This window comes from Gavialis gangeticus, unplaced genomic scaffold (genome assembly GCF_001723915.1).
Source record: "Gavialis gangeticus isolate Ggan-Ray unplaced genomic scaffold, GavGan_comp1, whole genome shotgun sequence".
Classification (NCBI taxonomy): Eukaryota; Metazoa; Chordata; order Crocodylia; family Gavialidae; genus Gavialis; species Gavialis gangeticus.
In genome coordinates this window covers 5,051,085-5,067,058 of record NW_017728997.1, presented here as the reverse complement: position 1 = coordinate 5,067,058, position 15,974 = coordinate 5,051,085, and the positions used below count along the sequence as shown (strand labels likewise).

The following is a 15,974-nucleotide window of genomic DNA, read 5'->3' as shown; positions in this document are numbered from 1 at the left end:
TTGGGGGGGGGGGGTGCAGGGGAGTGGTAATGAATGCATGAGCAAACAAGTGTGGGCAGGTAGTACATCCACCTAGAAACCTGTGGGAGAACTGGGGTAAGAGCAATAAACTACCCAAGACTTGGGAAAGTTCCACGGGACCTCTAATAACTGCGTCACCTTTATTGCCCCACGTGCGAGTTCAGTGGCCCAGTACAAGGTGATGTGTTGAGGCATTGAGCTAGACCCTGAGCCAGCGATGCGCATGCACTGAGGATGTGGCTCACTGTTGGCCAGGCTCCTGGGACTAGTCTGAATACGGAATCGTAGGTTCCCCATTTCCCGCGTTGCAAAAAACAGTTGATGTTCCCAAAAAACGGTTCCGTTGAGCACTTGACCCCATGTCAGAGGTCAGCTGATCTCGTGCTCTCTCCAGATATATTGCACAAGAAATAGGTGGGTCTCTTACTGTTAGCACACTTAATAATAACTGGTAAGATCATCGTAAGGGCAGCTGGTTGTTACGTCTTGGACCAATTAATTGTTCTGGCTAGCTCAAGTGATGGTGTACAGTGTCCCAGTTTTCTTATGTCTAGAACCAAACGGCTACAACTACAGCACCACCCTTTTTCATCAACCTAATTTCTGAAGGAACAAGGAAATCTCCTTCAGGAAATCCCAGAGCAGCTGTTCATCATGCTCACACAAAACTGCAACGAAATTGCCTTGCCCAACAACAGCAGCAGTTTGTAGCAGTGTGTAGTTGGCAGACTTTGGACTGTTTCTAGGATACAGGGGTAATGATGATTATTTTACACGTCCGTGCAGTCTTGCTCAGCACGCGAGACCTGTTGTCCGCAGATGCCGTTCTCTGTGGTCACCTGACTTTCGTGGCTGCTGCAAGTTTGCAGTTAGCGAACCTTAACATCCATGCAAAGTGATCTGCAAAGGCTGGGCCAGTGAGAGGAAGTAAGGGGCACAATGTGGCATGGCTACAACCGTCAGTGTCCATCTATATGAAAGTGCAAAGAAATACAGATGCCGAGTAAAGGCAGTGGCATGCAGCCCCTTGGAAAAGCTGGTCTGTTCTGGGTTTCGGGGGGGGTTGAGGTTTGGTTGGTTTGTTGGGGTTTTTTTTTTTTTTTTTTTTTTTCAGATAATAGAGAAAAGAAGCACCCCATGATCTCACTTTGCTTCCTAAAAACAAAGCAAGCCCATGTGTACTGCTGTTCTGGTTTTCAAAGCATTTCACAAATATGTTTCTTAGCTCTGTGAGGATATGGGTGTGTATTTGAAATTTGCATGCTGTAGAAAACCGTGTTCTGCTTTTGCCCATAGGATATTAAATAACCCGCTTGACAGTCCGCAAGTGAAGGGCTCTGAAAATGCAGGATTTTGGACAAGAAGTGAATTAAACCTATGCTATCCAGTGATAGTCAATGTACCAGTTATCATGCATCTAAACGGAAATCCAGTAACAACCTCTGCAAGGCCCTGTGGGGCACCGGTGGAGAAGCTGAGGCTGGAACCTAGCTTATTTCTGTTCCTTTTATTTAATTTTTTTTTTTAATAAGCTTTTAAAAAATAATTTTTAAAAGCCCTGGTTTTTTTTTTTTTTGAGGAACGGAGCTATAATGGATCTTAAGGTTATCAAAAGGATATGCTTTTCTGGCACATTTTCTCTTTGAGGTTGCCTCGGAAACCTTTCTTGGAACAAACCCTTCAGTGGAAGCGAGCAGTTCTGAGAACGAATTGCATCTACATCATGCAGCACAGCTTCCTTTTCTTCAAGTTTCCAATCGTGGACATTTTAAGAGACTGGTCAGCATCGCCCCCATGTCTGAGATTTAATGATATTTGTTTGGCAGGGACTTTTCCAACTTTACCTAGAAAAGAGCTAACCCGAAACCCAGCACTTGTGGTTAGCCAGCTTCCAGCAGTGGCTTTAGTCGGTTCATCTGTTATAAACAGAGGAAGCTGCTACTGTGACGGGAAGAGGGAGCTGACTGCACAGCCAGATCGTGATGCTTCGCCTTGTGGGAGTACCACAGCAGACAGTACATAACGGCATTGGTATGCGAGATGCCAGGAGTGTGGCAGGGGGCGGGGAGGAAGGTGTGCAGGCAGGGAATCAAATCGGGAACAAAGCTTGAAATTTATGGCTCATTTAGTGCATTTTAAAAAGCTCCCGAGTCTTTTGAATAGAAGATGTAAGGTTCTGTCTCTCTCCATAGACACTGGGGGTGCTCTGTTAAAGTTCACCAGAAACTGGAACAAGATATAAATCTTTTATTCAACCTTGAATTGAATTTCTCTGTGAAAACTGGATACTGCTGGGAGATGCACAAGGTAGAGGCTCTGTTGCATACAGTAAAACACAAACTGCAGTCCTCCACAGACCAGGCTTTCCAGCAAACAACCTTTCCATACCCCTTTTTAGTTTTGGTTTCATTTGTTATCTTCATTGTTCATTTTTTAATGAGGGGTGTTTGGGCATATTCTAGATACAGTTGTAGTGGGTCCTACTTGTATCTCAGAGTTGTTTTGGGGGTTTTTTCTTTGGGGGCAAGGGGAGGTTCACAAGGGAATTTGTTGGGTTTGCTTGTTTTTTCGCCAAGAGTCGTCAGAGAGGCTATGCATAAATATCAACCGTTATTCCTGATCTAGCTGCCTTACCAAGGGATCATGACAATTATATGGAGTTAAGAGCTTTTTGGGGAAACGAAGGGGCCAGTTTTACCAGCATCACAACATGTTACTATGGTTTGTCCCTTCGGCCTTCCGTTGCTCGATACTATCAGCCAGACGGTTTGAATGGACCTTTGGGGCGCTGTCACACGATCAGCCACTAAAAGCACTCTACAGACATGACCTTGCAGAAGTGCACATCCTTACAGAAGTTCATGGCTGCAGGGTGCTTGAAAAGGGCCCAATCCCATGATGCTCTGAACCCTGGTCCTGTTGCTGTCCTCAGACTGGGAGGGGGGGAAGGGAGGAGAGGAAGATTGGTCTGGGGCACTGGAGAGTCGGGCAAGTGGATTGAAGCCCCCCCAACCCCTCCGAGGCTCTTCCCCTTCCTCCCATTCTGAAAACAGTGCCAGGGCTGGGAGAAGGGAAGGCCAGGCTAGTGGTGAGCAGCTACACACTCACAGATGCTCTAAAGTGCAACTGGATTCCCCCAACCCCTGCGGGGGATCTCTGTAACTCACGGCACTTCGTGTGAAGCACTGTGAGTTACAGCGGGGTGCTGCACTTCTGTCTGCACCTTCGATTCCAATTCAGTAGCAACTGGATGCTACCAGATAAATTCTGACCTTGGGCCAGATATACAAGCTGTGTGTAATTAAGCAGCAGTGAAGTGGTTAAGCTATATAAAACCGACTGCCAACATATGGCAACTATGCTGCTCTGGTAAGGATATTGTCTAAACAGGATTCCTACGTGTCCTGTTTAACCCTTTGCAGTTGTTCTCAGAATAATTTTCAGCATAAAGATTACATCATGATAGAAGTGTTGCCAACTGCTGGCTTTAAAACATGAGTCATGCACTTGAAACGCATGAGATTTTTACAAAATAAATCTTGGGCTCTTTTAAGCCTTCAGAGCTCATATAGGTCATAAGTTTCGTTGTTTTTTTTATTTTTATTTTTTTTTATTATTTTTTTAACTCTGCAACCCCTAGGGCTAGACAAATACTACTTAAAAGAGAAGAAAGATTCTCACCAGCTCACCTGATTCCAGGAGCTGGAGCTTTAAAAGAAACACAAAAACAGTAAAATATTATGAACCTTCTGCTAAAATCAGAAGTTAGCAACACCTTCAGTTAAGTTTCTCCGCCCATTTGTGGTCATACAGCCCAGCTTTCCTGTCTAGTGATCAAATTACAACCCTGTAGCACTTGCAGCTATCACTAACGCTAACGTTGCACAAAGATTAGAAAAGTTTACTATGTTTGTAGCATCTGTTAACAAAATTTAGCAGATAAGGACAAATTACTGTTTGTAGTCTTTCCTGCCACCCCCGCCCCCCTTCTCCTTTGGGTAGTCGGCTCTTTCAGGAAACAGTTGCCTAGAGATTTACAGAGTCATCTGGAGACAACGTGGAAAGAGAGAGGGAAAATTTGTGGGTGACTGGACATGGAGCCCGGTCAGCATTCGTATTAAAAGCCTGTCCTTACCTGCCACCTTGCACTAGCTGGGAATTCCTTCCCCGATTTGCGAGACCTCGGGGCCTTCTGCCAGTGGACAACCTAGGCTACCTAGAGAGAGAAACCTGTCTGTGGTATAAGGCAGTGTGGGGAGGAAGATGCCTGTGGTCATTTCAGTTTGTGTTGGGAGGAGAAGCATTTAGTAGCTGACGTGCTGGGCTTCAGAGTACAAGTGAGGCCTGCTCTCTCCTCCCCAAGCTAGGAAGTTGTTACCACTGGAGGGGAAGGAATATTATTGCTGATGACTCTGGTTTAAATCCTAGCTGGGATTGTGATCGGTGCATCAACATGAGCATTTTTCTGAAGCCCACCATGCCTTGGCACTCCAGTGTTTTGTTTTGTTTTTTTCCTCGTTGGCGTGGACTGGAGGGCGCCCTTTGGACGGAGAAGGGAAGGCTGACCTCCTCTGGCAGGGCAGCTTCTGCCTCGCTTCACAAGGGAGACTTAACTCGCGCCTTTCACTGCCTGAGGAACCGCTGGCAGGTCTAAGATACCCGCCCTAGGAAGATGGTGCCTGGCATGATATCTGACCTGTGGAAGGGTATTATTCAGTGTAAATCTTTGCAGGATGTGCACACCCACCCCAGCTGGAGCAGCTCTCTGATTTAAGAGTAATCCAGAGGCTGCTCGGAGGGAAGAGGGGTTGAATGAGAGGGTTAAGGTTTGGGGAGCAGCAGAAATAGGGGAGAAGGATCTGCAGGGCAATGAAAAATCACCTTTGCTATGGAGAAAGGTTGAAATATTTTTCTGTAAACCAGTTGCAAAAGCTTCCAACGTAAAGTCCCGTCGGGAGGACAGGGAGGGAACAGGGTGACTTGTAATCAGTGTTACTAGGCCACACTGACTGAACTTTGGGTTGGAGGGAAGTGGATTTGGGAGGACAAAACGTGTTCACCTGGTTTTGTTTAAGGTCTTGATCGTGGTGGAACTGGCTGAGACCTCACAGTGCCAGGTCAGTCTCCTGCTCTTGCAAGAACCAGGTCATGGGACTGCTTGCATGAGCTGCTGTAGTGTGTGGAGGCATTGTTATTGCTTTGTTCCTCTCCTGGGTGGAACTTGTGTTTAAAAATGTGTCCCCAGTGTGAAAGTAAGAATAGATGAAGTAGGAAACCAGTTCAGTGCAACTTGAAGGTGTCAATGTGAAGCACGCTTCCCTTGTGCTTTTTGTGGCTTTCTCTTACACTGCCGCTTTGCGTGTGACATCATTGCTGTGTACTTCTTGAGGTGTCCTGAAAGCAATTACTTGTAAAGTTTTGGGATCACTCATAAGCCTGACCTAGAACTGCTAATCTACGCAACCCCTTGACCTGGGAGAATTCAGATCAGAGGCTAGAGTCAAACAACAGCTAACCAGAAAGTGGGCTTTTCATGGAAAAGTTCAACTTTTCATAAAGAGAACAAACTATTTCTATAAAAAAAAAAAACAAAAATTCTCGTTTTTAGTTGGAAAGTAGGGGGGGGTTGGCTAGAAAATCTAAATCCTCCACAGCAAACATGAGCTGTTTGGTCAAATTTTGTATAGGTAGACAAAATCCTAATTTTCAGCTGACCATTTTTGACCAGCACAAAATCGGTTCCAAGGGGCTTGAGAGCATGCGGGGCGCATTCACCTCACCCGTGCGCTTTTGGAAAGTATTTAATAGCAGGCCACCGTGAGGAAGCTGCATTGACGTACCCTACATGTCCCTGTAGCTTTCAGTTCTGTTCATTTGGTTGCGAAAGCAGCTGTTGGATTAAATAACTAATCATAGGGCTCGGGCAGGGTAGCTCAAGGAAGAGTCTGGTGCCTCTCAAGACAGGCAGCGCAATTTGATGAGAGCAGATTCCTGAATTCTGGCAGCTGATCCCTAGGCCTGCTTCATGCTTCTCTAGTCTTTCTTTGGCTACTTTTACAATACAGCATTATATAATATGGTGACATATACCCAGTCTTTAAGGGGGGGGGAGCGTAGCACCAGGAAAGGAGAAGGCTATAATACAAAGCCTTATTTTTACACAGCCCTTACAAACCTCAAGTACCTTGCTGCAGCTGTGAGACTGTCTGAGGAGGCAGTTATGCAACAAGGTGGAAAAGAAAAGAAAGAAACCTGGAAGACTGAAGTATAAAAGGCCCGTGACTCGGGAGACCTCTTGGGATAGCGCTGAAGGGCAGCAGGCACGCAGATGCCCATGTGCAGACTTTTTCTTTTCTTCCCCAGCACTAACTGCCTCCCGTCTGAATTGCAGGAAAGAAACCTTGACTGGTTCCCCAGGATGCGTGCCATGTCGCTCGTGAGCAGCGATTCCGAAGGGGAGCAGAACGAGCTGAGAAACTTGCAGGAAAAGCTCGAGTCTACCATGAAGCTGGTGACCAACTTGTCTGGCCAGCTGTCTGAGCTGAAAGACCAGGTAAGGAAATTCCAGGCACACGCAGCTGCCAGGAAGGATTAACGACGAGTAAAATCTCAGTTCAGTGGAGAGCTGGATCCTTCCCAAACCAGCCAGCACTTCCCGCAAGACGGAGCGCGACAAAGGCAGGTGGGGTTCGGATGTTTATAGTTCAGCGCAGGAGTTGACAGCATTTTTGGCTGGAGTGCCAAAATCGTCCCAGCCTCCACCCACGCCTCAACTGGGCGTGCCCAAGATGGGGGGGGCCGCAAGGGGCCCGATCCTCGTTGCTGGGGATGGCTGCACGTATGCCTCCAGGTGGCTGGTGGGGGAGGGGCTGGGGTGTGCTGCCCCAGCCCCTTCCCCGCCAAGTGCTGTGAGCCGCGTGTGCGCCCCCGCGGAGCCCCTGCAGCTGTCCGCAGCCTCCAGGCTGCGGCTGGCCCGGGCTCTGGGCAGCTGCTGGCAGCTGGCTGTGGCGTGCCAAGAAAAATGTCTTTGGGTGCCACGCTCCAGCATGCATACCAGGGGTTGCCAGTCCCCGGTTTACAAACAATGTGTAGAAGTCCTTCCATTCCCTGCTGATCCCAAAAGCTATCTAGGGCAGGGGCAGGCAGAGTCGGGCCCACAGGCCGGGTCGGGCCTGCAGCGGACTCCATTTCCCAGCAGCCCCTGCCCGCATCGCTGCGGCTGGTTTCCATGGAGACCCCAGGAGCAGCTGAGCTGCAACAGCATGGGGTAAGGGTTTTCACGGAGACTGGCCCCAACAGTGCTGGCAGGGCACGGGAGCTGCTCTGGGGCCAGGACCGTGTGGTGTGGTTTGGAGCCGGGGCAGAGACGGGATCCATTGACCACAGGCCCCAGGCAGGGGTGTGCAGGTAGCAGGCTGCGGCTCTACCCCAGCTCCGGACCACGCTGTCACCACCGCAAGATCCCAGCCCCGGCCCCAGAGCAGCTCCCTGCCCAGCTACACACCTTGCCAGCGCAGCTGGGGCCAGTTTCCATGGAAACTCTGGCCCCGCACTGTCACCGCCCCGCTGTTCCTGGTGTCCCCATGGAAACCGGCTGCAGCACTGCAAGTAGGAGCTGCTGGGAAACTGGTTTCTAGCTGCCAGGCAGATCCACCATTTTGCCCACCCCTGAGCTAGGGTTTTAGTGGGGTTTTTTTGGTTTTATTAAATCCAGAATTTGGAGACACGAGTAAGTGGTACTGGGAATGCTAGCAGAGCTGCGTGTGCTCTGGCTTGCCCATCTTTTGAAAGTCAAGCTTGTATAAGAAGTAGAAAACTGAGGGAGCAAAAGTTTAATTTGCTAACCTGTGGCACCTGTGCCGGGATGGGGGGCACACAACCCCTTTGTGTGGCATGCAGCAGATAAGGGCAGGGAGAAGAGTATAGAGCAGTATATCAGCAAGCGAAAGGGACTGGCGTGGCACTCGGAGGGAGCAGGGCTACCCTTGTGGTACACCTGCCACAAAAAAGTTTGGCCTTAACTGACTTACGCCAAGGCCAGAATTGTGAGCCAAAGGGGCTGGGTCGAGTCTTTACCCTGAGGGCATAGCCCTAGCAGCCAGGTAGGTGCTGCAGCCTGGAGCTCAAGGTGGACCGCAAAACCCACCTGGGAAACTGGATGGGTACCCAAGCAGCTAGATCGTGCTGAGCTTCATGCACTGCTGCCTGGACTGGTCTGCACTCTGCAGGTTTGCCAGCAAAGCTTGTCTATATGCAAGATTGCACTTAATGCTTTTCTGTGGGTGCAGCACCCCTCTTCCCCACCAGCACTGGGAATAGCACCGCTTCTCCCAAGTGTGAAAGAAGGCTCCTGTCCCCCCCCATGTGCCAGCTGAAGTCTAATGTAGATGTCCCCACGTCTTCTGCTAGCTCTTATGGTTCCAGAGGCTGCTTCCTTCCTGGGGTGCACTTCATACCTTGCCAGCACAGCTGCTGTGTGGAGCTGTCAGCTGTGTAGATGTGCTTGTCCTCGGTCGGGTAGTTTCCCTGGGGGGGTTGCTGTCTGCTATTGGATGTTCTGGCAGCAGAACCAGCTTAGGGTAGACAAGCGTAAGCTACTTTGCATACGTCTGCAGAAGCTGCTGTCCCGCTTGCAACTGCAAGGTAGATGTACTGTGTGCTACCATGTAGACGAAACATCTTGTGTCGCACCACCTCGTATACATTTATCCACTGCAGCTTCCGTTTAAAATATCTTCTCTGCAGCAGATCCTGCTGCTGCAACACTCAGCTTTCGCAATAAAAAGCTGCCACTAAGAGCTTGTGTTAATTTCTTTGTTCCAGTTCCTGCCTGTGCGTAATGATTGCAGCTGTTTTTTAAATGGTTCAAGCTGTATTTCTTTTTAGAAATATCACTGTTTCCTGCAGTGGAGTGTCCTGGTATACAGCACAATGGGATGTTTAACAATGATGTGAACTGCAAGTAGTGTGGAGGATGAACCTTTGTGGACTGTTTGCCCAGTGTGTGTTTGTATTTGTAGTGTCTTGGTGGGGCTTGGTTTATTGAACACTTTAGTATGCAGCTGATTCCAAAAAAGGACCAAAACCTCCCCACAAACTCCCACGTGACCTTTGAGTGACCACTGTCATGCTTACTTCCTAACCGAGATATATTTATGGTTACGTCACCTGTACAACTCGTGTGAAGAAAGGCCCAGTGTGCGACTCGGCCTAACGGGGTATCTGATAACTTGCTTCTTCTTCTGCTGAGTACTGGCTTCGGTGCATTGGCTTTTCAGCGGTGACCTGAATAAGGCTCCTCAGCACCTCCGCTCCAGTTTTCTGCTCCCATTTTCCCCATGTGAATGGCCTCAAAAGAATCCTTTGTATTTGTGTAGACTAGGCCTCTTCCCATTTTAGGTTGTACTGCACTTCCATCCGAACAAATGGCATTTCCCAAGCAGCGTGACAGCCAGTGCGTGTTTGCTGCGGGGTATAGCCGGGGGATACTGCTGTCATGAGATTAAATAAGTGTTTGGATAAAACTGTGTGACTCTTATCAGTAGAAGGGACTCTTGGGAGACGTTTTTGGACCGTATTAATGCCAGATATGGGATATGAACCCAAGTACCACAGCTCTTTCGTATGCTGTACGTGAAGTGCCAAACTGTAGAGGGAGAAGTGCACTAGCTTGTTAGAAATCTGTATGTAGCATCAAACTTAACACTGAGCAGTGACCTCAGCTGGGGGGCCTGGCCAGTACAGGGTTTTTAAGTCTATATGTTGAGTACAGTTCATTGCTGCTCCTTGCACAGTGGACTTGCACAGGGCATAAGGTAGCCAGTGAGGATAAGTCATTGCCTTTTCAACTGTTAAGCTTCCTGCAGTAGAAGACTAGACGTGGTGACTTTCTCTAGTACTAAGCTGTACCTAGGAAATCCTCCTCAAGTGCATTTTACGTGAGATGTTTATTGCGGCTGCCTTAATTTAGTTCCACAGTAAAACGATCACTATCTACACTTGTGGTGCTGTTAATTAGTTTACACTGTCTTCACAGTGGTACCGCCAGACACGAGTACTATCCTACGGTTGAGGCTTTTACTCCGCCGCGACGTGTGTAGATGGTGACGGGGGGCTGGCTGGCGTGCGAGGGGACTTTCATTTTGGGGGCTGCCTACTGGCTAGCTCCGCACTGAAGCACCTTCACACCCCAGCCAGCCCCTCGGCAGCACATTGAGCCAGGTTGGAGCAGCCCTGGGCTGGCAGGCTGACCCCTGATTCCCCCGGCCAGCCAGGGCTGTGCCACCCCGGCCCAAGGTGCTGCAGTCCTGGGCACATGTGCAAACAGTATGCCGAGGAGCAATAAACTCTGGCACGAATGCACTGGAGTTTATTCAGGTGTGTTTTTTTGCATGTGTAGACGCACCCCTTGAAAAATAATGCTGCAAGGTTCCTGCAAGTTGCACATGGCAATGCTTGACGTTCAAGTATCTGGCTCCTAGAGCTATACCCACAGCACGGAGTTAGAGAGTGTACGGAAGAGCTGGACTAGCCAAAAAACCTTCGTGCTGCGCAGAGCACCCCCAAGAGCTACCCAGCAAGAAATGCAAAGCGCTCAGGTGCAGGAAACAGTGATATTCCCTCTCTTACATAAGCAGCTGCAAGCTGTGTTTGAAAGAGCAGAGGAGTGGCTTGCTTACTGAAGAGTACGCTTCACAGGAAGAGGTGGCACTGGTGTCCATCTGGATATGCAACAGCTTAATGATTAGAGTATGCGCCCAGGAAGTGCAAGACCTGGATTTTTGGCCCTCTTCAACCGACAGAAATTAAACCCTCCACTTCCTGCTTTCTAGCAGTGCCCTGGCCACCCATCTACAGACTAATTCGGGCGGAGGGCCCCTCCACACCCCCTGTTGAAGCGGGGCCATGGAGCAGACAAGCGTTCTGGGTAATCATGGGGCAAGGAGAGCAAGCAAGAAGGGGCTGTGAGTAGTGTCATGATTATGGCACTACTTAGGAGGGAGGAGTTCAGGTTTTTAGGTCAGTGGCCTAGATACAGGAGGGGGGGGCGGCAGATACTCGGGTGTCTCACCTCTGCGGGAGGTGCTCCAGTGTCTAGGTCATTATATAATAAGGTGAGTGGCACCACGTCGTCGTCGTCGTCCTCCTCCTCCTGCATGGTTGAGTGGAGTGCTGTGTATCTTGCTGAGCTCAGCATTGAGCACATTGCACACGGCTGTGCCAGCGTCTGAGGCCCAGTGGGGCTTGGGCAGGGGTGGCCTACCTAGGTGGTCTGACCAGGGCATTTGTGGGCATGCATATTAAGCAGAAGTGCAGGCCTTGAGGGAGCTTTCAAGCCCAAGAGGGCAGCGTCTGATATTTTTTACTCAGTCGCTGAGCAGGGCTTTGTGGATTACAGTTTTTGGACAGGCCACTTAAATCCTGTTTTTAAAGCCTCTGAATCTGCCTTTGGACCCAGCCCCTAATCTCTGCAGGAGGGTGTTGGCCAAGAAGCTAGCTGCCCCCTTCCCCTCTGTGTGCTCTGCTCTTCTGATAAGGGTCGAGTACTGTTCCTCTTGCCATCGCATCCCTCCCAGGGCTGCTCAGAAGTATAGAGAAGAGAGAGAGAAGTCCAGCTACCTGCTAGGTTATTTTGAGTTCAGACACCACTTCCTGGGCCCCGTGGTCGTGGTTACTTTTCTGTTTGCTCTTTGATCTGTAGTGTCTGGCTTAATACACACCATGCAGCTGTTTTGACATTTTGCCTGGAAACTATTATGCTAGATGTGTCCTGCGTCTTCCAGTTAAAGGGTCTGCAGTCCAGCAGAGTCTTCCCATCCGCCTCAGCCAGCTTTGGATCAGACGAAGTGCACTTGGTCCTCCAGCGTGAACTCTTGGCTGCCAAAGCAAAAAAAAACAAAAAACAAAAAAACCCTTCTACTCTTTCTGAAAGCAAGACCAGAGGATGTAGCACTGAGAGACTTCTTTTGCTGCAAAGGCAGAGGAAACTAGCTACGTTTATGCGGTGATAGCTTTTAGGAATTCCCCTAAGTACGGTCATTGAGAGAAGCCTGCTCGAGTTGCAAGATGCTCCAATTATGCGACACAGCTAGGGCATTTCTCTTCCTTAGTAGGAGCAACCGTCTCCAGGAAGAGGAACTAGCTCAGGGATTTTTTTCCCTTTAAATCAAAAAAAGGGCAAACCTCTCATTCATTTGCTTTGTGAGCGAATTGGTCCAGTAGGTTCCTAGGGACTGAACTCTCATTTTTCACAGCAGTTCTGTGTGTCCACTTTGAAAGTCTCTTTGGTATAACACAACAATCAAAGCGTACCAGGAACCATTAAACTCTCGGCTGCTTTGAACTCATTGCAGATGTACGGAAAGGATGATGTCATGCCTGTGGCAGCCTCTGTGGCCTCGGGAGGTCCTTTCCCGTACTGTGTTCCTACGTAACAGACATTACAGCTGTTGGCTTTTGAAAGAGTTTCTCTCATTAAGTCCATTGATAAAGATGAAAACGGCTTCATCTCTTCTGGCTTAGGGTGTTCTGTGTCTCTTCCACCGCACAACAGTGTCAGAACAGTAGCATCCCATCTGTAGGTTTCTTTTTTCTTTTTTTCACCTTGCGCTCAGTTGGATTATTTTTCTATTCAGAAAGATCTCCTTTTAATGACCCTTGCATCAACATTTCAGTTGGTCAAATGAAACCCCCAAAATACCATTTACAGACCATTTTCACTCTTCCCCCTCCCCCCAACCCCTTTATTTTTTCCTTTTTTTTTTTTTTTTTTGATTGCATCATCTGTCCTGTGAAGAGCTGTTTCCGTTCAGGTCCCATTCCAAATCTTGTCCTCTCTGAAAGCATATCCTGTATTACTTTGCCCAGGGGGTCTGATTTTAAGATGAACAAGTTTTTCTTTTTCTTTGCATTTCATACTTGATTTCAAACTCCCGTGTTTCTGCAGGTTAGAGTAGGGAACTGAGCTGGGACTCTTGGGTTCTGTTCGCAGTTGTGCCACTCCACCACTTACAGCATCCAGCTCCGTCATTCGGCTCCAGTTGTCGACGATGAAAGCTGGATTTGAGACATTGATTAAATAATACTGCGTGGAGATGAATGAGAGTAAATAGTGTCTGAAATGCTTTTCACCCTTCCAGTAGAAGATGGTAGCATATGGATCTTTCTGACTTGTTCAGGGCCATCTAGTCTGGCTGACTCATCTTCCGCAACAAACTCCAAACATAATTATTTAAAGTTCAATTTTTTTTTATTTGTTTTTGGTTTTTTTTTGAAAAGGAGAATTTATTCACTGTCTCTGAACTTATAGATTTTATGCAAATCTGTTCAGGTACACTTATTGGTAGAGAGCTGAAAATGCAAACGTGCTATCCATTATCCTGGCATGGATTACTCTCCAGTCAATTATTTTAGTTGACATTTGAAGTCAAATGTCTCGAATGAAAAATTTAACTGATAAACAACCTGGGTCCTTGTGTGAATAGATACACTTGCTGCTATAAATATTGTGCATTTTCAGATGAACTCGGATGCAAAACAAGTCGGTAATAATTCCCCCAAAAAAGAAAACCGGTGAAGATCCGATATTCTAGTTTTAATGAAAAATTACTGTCCGGTGAATCTGGTTCTGAATTTAAATCCGGATAGGATAGGAGTAATATCTGAAAGCCATTTGTTTGTATCTCTCTGTGATGTAACTCCTGTTAGCCTACAAGGTAACCCTCTGAAATGGGAGAAGACTCAAAGTACTTTGGGAGATGCGATAGTCTTGTTTTTATTAAGAATTGGTATGCTGGGTCTGGGGGAAGAGCAACAAGCAGAAAAGGGCTGTGGCTGTTTTTCATGTGGTAACCACAATGCCATTGGGAATGAGTGGGGATGGAGGGGTTCAAGAACGTGTGATGCAAGTCACAAAAATTGCAGCCCGTGCACTAGTACAAGAGGTGCTGCCCCACCCAGGCTGGCAGAGGCAAAGAATCAGCTGGTGTTAGACCACAGGTGGGGGCAGAGTTTTATTTCCTGTAAAGGCTTCCTCCGGCTTTTGACAAGTTGCTTCAGGCCCGATCCCAGAGATGCACAACACCTGCAGCTCTCGTGGGTCATGTTGCTACAAGTGACTTACTTTCCCAGGTGGCCTCTTGCCGAAATATGCTGTGTTGCTTCACATCTGTAACCTCCAGACCTGGAAGATGAGTTGCCACAGAACTATGGTACTATGTGCGCAGGTTAATTTAGCTGTGCATCTCAGCAGAGCTAACAGGACTAGAGACCATGCAAATGTAGCTACAGCATTTCCACTAAGTTAGCTGGGTAGATATGTGGACCAGCTTTAACTACAGGTTAAAGTTGGTCCACCTATCTCAGCAGGGTTCTAGCATGGTGCTGGGAACAGGTGAAAGGACAGAGGTGGATTATGGCTTTTCCGGGTCCTGAACTCCAAAAATGAAAGATTGTGATCTTGCTTTTTTTCTACTAGTCCTGCCCCTTTTCTTAGCTCATATACCTTTTTCTCTTTCCCTGGTCGTGTTACTTCATTTGGTGGGAATTACGAATGACAAAAATTCCTAGTTTATATTAGGAAATTTTATATAAGTTTCAGACTCGAGATCCTGAAGTCTTGATGTACAGACCTATATGTGCATAAGAAATAATGTAACAGGGCTCTTGTGTCCCGTTGCTTGCAGTATTGCTTCGCATCTAGGCTCTGCCAAGTCAGAAGTGATGTGTGCGTTCTTCTAACTAAAGAGCTGAAGTATTCACGTGAACTCCCTCCACACAGTTGGGTATTTCCAGACGCAATCTATCCTTCCTTTTCCCCAAGCAAATAATGGAAACAATGGACCATCTACAGTGAAGCCCCAGCAACAGGAAGTTTTTGCAAGCTGCTGTCTGGGTTAACATCATGCCAGTCATGTTGCCTTTTTTTTCAGAGAACAGTTTTTAATTGCAAAACACTTGTAACAACTCAGAATGCTCAGTCACATGAGCAAATTCACAGACTTCCCCAGTGGGTTCACAAAACAGGGGTTTTAGTTGCCTTTTGGTCTTCGGGTAGCAAACGGAAGTGCATTATTTGTAGAAAGTGGGTTTCAGAATAAACCCTAACCACAAACTACAGCGATGGTTCATTCTGGGAGCTGACGTGGAGGAAGTATCTAGGTCTAATGAGCAAACCTTTTTAATTTTCCAGATGACAGAACAGAGGAAGCAGAAACAGCGAATCGGCCTCCTCGGACATCCTCCTCCCATGAATGCGAACCCACAGCAACCAGCATAAATCAGCAGGGTCACTTGTCCCTCTCCCAGCAACATGAAAATGCTAAACAAGAGGTCAGATTCAACCACTAAGGCTGCTTCTGTATGTTTAGTTCATTGTGTAAATACCCTGTTTTTATACTGTATGTATATGACTGCTACTAAAAAGTTTGGGGCATATGTATTGTAATTAGAACTGTTGGCACATGATGGGGGCGTTATTTTTGTGCCAAAAGTATCAAAATTGCCTTTTTTCTTAGAAGGACTAAAGAGAGCACCTGCATTGCACTTGAAAAGGTTTATCGACTAAAGTATGTGACATGTATTTTGTATTTAAAAACTAGAATAGCTAGTATTTATGTTTTTATACAATTGTGCAATATGAATTATGCAATCACAATACCCTTGCAATTCCTGGACATCCGGAAGGGAGTGCGCGTCTTCAAATCTGGTGTGTTTAGTACAATGTAATAAATGGTATCAAATTTACAGATGTAAATGAGGCTGCTGCCAAATCTGTGTTACTGGTGATTTTCAATACCCCTGGGCATTTTTGTACCATATGTGTAAATAGGCTATAATGCCGTATCTCATTGCCTCTTCCCTCCCAGGGATAACACTGGGAATCCAGGAGTTGTTAAATTGGTATCCATTTAAAAAAAAAAAAAAAAAAAAAAAAAGAATTTTGTTTTTTAATG

The 15,974-nt window shown here is 47.3% G+C and overlaps 1 protein-coding gene across 2 annotated transcripts in view; it reads left to right on the top strand.

Annotated features, from left to right (window-relative positions):
* ITPR1 (inositol 1,4,5-trisphosphate receptor type 1) overlaps positions 1-15,946 on the top strand; it is a 327,597-nt gene extending 311,651 nt beyond the window's left edge. For both annotated transcript variants that reach the window (XM_019504707.1, XM_019504708.1), the window contains 2 exons: positions 6,413-6,574; positions 15,212-15,946. In XM_019504707.1, the coding sequence (XP_019360252.1) occupies positions 6,413-6,574; positions 15,212-15,298 (249 nt within the window). In that variant the 3' untranslated portion in view covers positions 15,299-15,946. The remainder of the gene's footprint in view (positions 1-6,412; positions 6,575-15,211) is intronic.
* Positions 15,947-15,974: the final 28 nt, after the last annotated feature.